The sequence below is a fragment of the Myotis lucifugus genome, unplaced genomic scaffold (assembly GCF_000147115.1).
Source record: "Myotis lucifugus unplaced genomic scaffold, Myoluc2.0 scaffold_111, whole genome shotgun sequence".
In the NCBI taxonomy this organism is placed as follows: Eukaryota; Metazoa; Chordata; class Mammalia; order Chiroptera; family Vespertilionidae; genus Myotis; species Myotis lucifugus.
The window spans coordinates 3,060,210-3,061,272 of record NW_005871159.1 but is presented as its reverse complement, the minus strand read 5'-3'; the positions used below and the strand labels follow the sequence as shown (position 1 = coordinate 3,061,272).

The following is a 1,063-nucleotide window of genomic DNA, read 5'->3' as shown; positions in this document are numbered from 1 at the left end:
GTGCGCTCCACCTTATTCTTGTCTGCACTAGAGCGAGGCTCGAAAACTCAAGCATAACAAAACAATTGATCATTATCCAAAATCCCAATTTATACTCCGCTCAGCAAGCCGATTTTGTACGTTACACCGGGGGGTCGGTGTCGGGATGCCTAGATCCTAACAACAAAACAAAACGTGACTCGTATGGGCGGGGAAGCTAGCGATAAGTGGGGGTTGGGCGGCCTAAGTCCTCACCGTGGGGTCCGCACAGGATGTGCCCGGGAGAAGGGGCAGACCAGGCTCGGGGTTGGACATCATCGCATCCGCCACGCCGCCGCCGCCGCCTTGGAAAGGTTTTATGGTCCCCGGTTGCCCGGGCGACGTGCCGCGTTCGCAGGTCTCTCTGCGTTCCATGGCGCTGCCACCCAGCCCGAGCACCGGCGAGTGAAGGGGAGGGCCGCGGGCGCGGAGCAACGGGTCTGCGCGTGATCTGAAGGCGGGACTCAGCGGTCTCGCGGTAAGACGACCCCAATGAAAGGGGCGTGGTTAGTAGGCGTCGCGGAACTGGCCCCGCCCCCCTGGGTTCCCTGGGCTCCCCGGGCTCCCTGGCCTGGATGCGAAGCTGGCGACGGGGGCGGGAGAAGGCGGCAGGGGGAGGAGTCGGTTGAGGGGAGACTGTAGCTCTCGCGGGGAAGTCCGGCGGCCCGAGTGGGCGTTGCATGAGTTGAAGTAGAAGGGAAGGCCCTTCCTTCCCGCCTCCCCAGGCCTCCCCGCGCCCCGGCGTCCTGAGCGCAAGCGCTCTTTCCGCCCAGCGCTGGGAAAAGGGCGCTGGTCCCGCTGGAGTGTGAGTGGACAGAATAGTCCCCGAGATGTAAATTACACAGCGTAGAGAACATAGCCATTAATATCTAATAAGTGTGCATGTGGCCAGGTGGGACCACTCTGTAAAGTGCATGATTGTCTATGTATGCTGTAACATCTGAAACGGATACAGAATAATATTGAATGTAAATTGTAATTGAAAAAATAATTTTAAAAAGAAGTGGTTAGAGCGTCAGCCCGTGGACTGAAAGGTCTCGGGTTC

At 58.6% G+C, this 1,063-nt stretch overlaps 1 protein-coding gene across 2 annotated transcripts in view; it reads right to left on the bottom strand.

Moving 5' to 3' along the window:
* EFHC1 (EF-hand domain containing 1) overlaps nt 1–469 on the bottom strand; it is a 63,486-nt gene extending 63,017 nt beyond the window's left edge. For both annotated transcript variants that reach the window (XM_006093232.3, XM_023757686.1), the window contains exon 1: nt 235–469. In XM_006093232.3, coding sequence (XP_006093294.1) covers nt 235–393 — 159 coding nt within the window. In that variant the 5' untranslated portion in view covers nt 394–469. The remainder of the gene's footprint in view (nt 1–234) is intronic.
* Between the last annotated feature and the right edge of the window lie 594 nt (nt 470–1,063).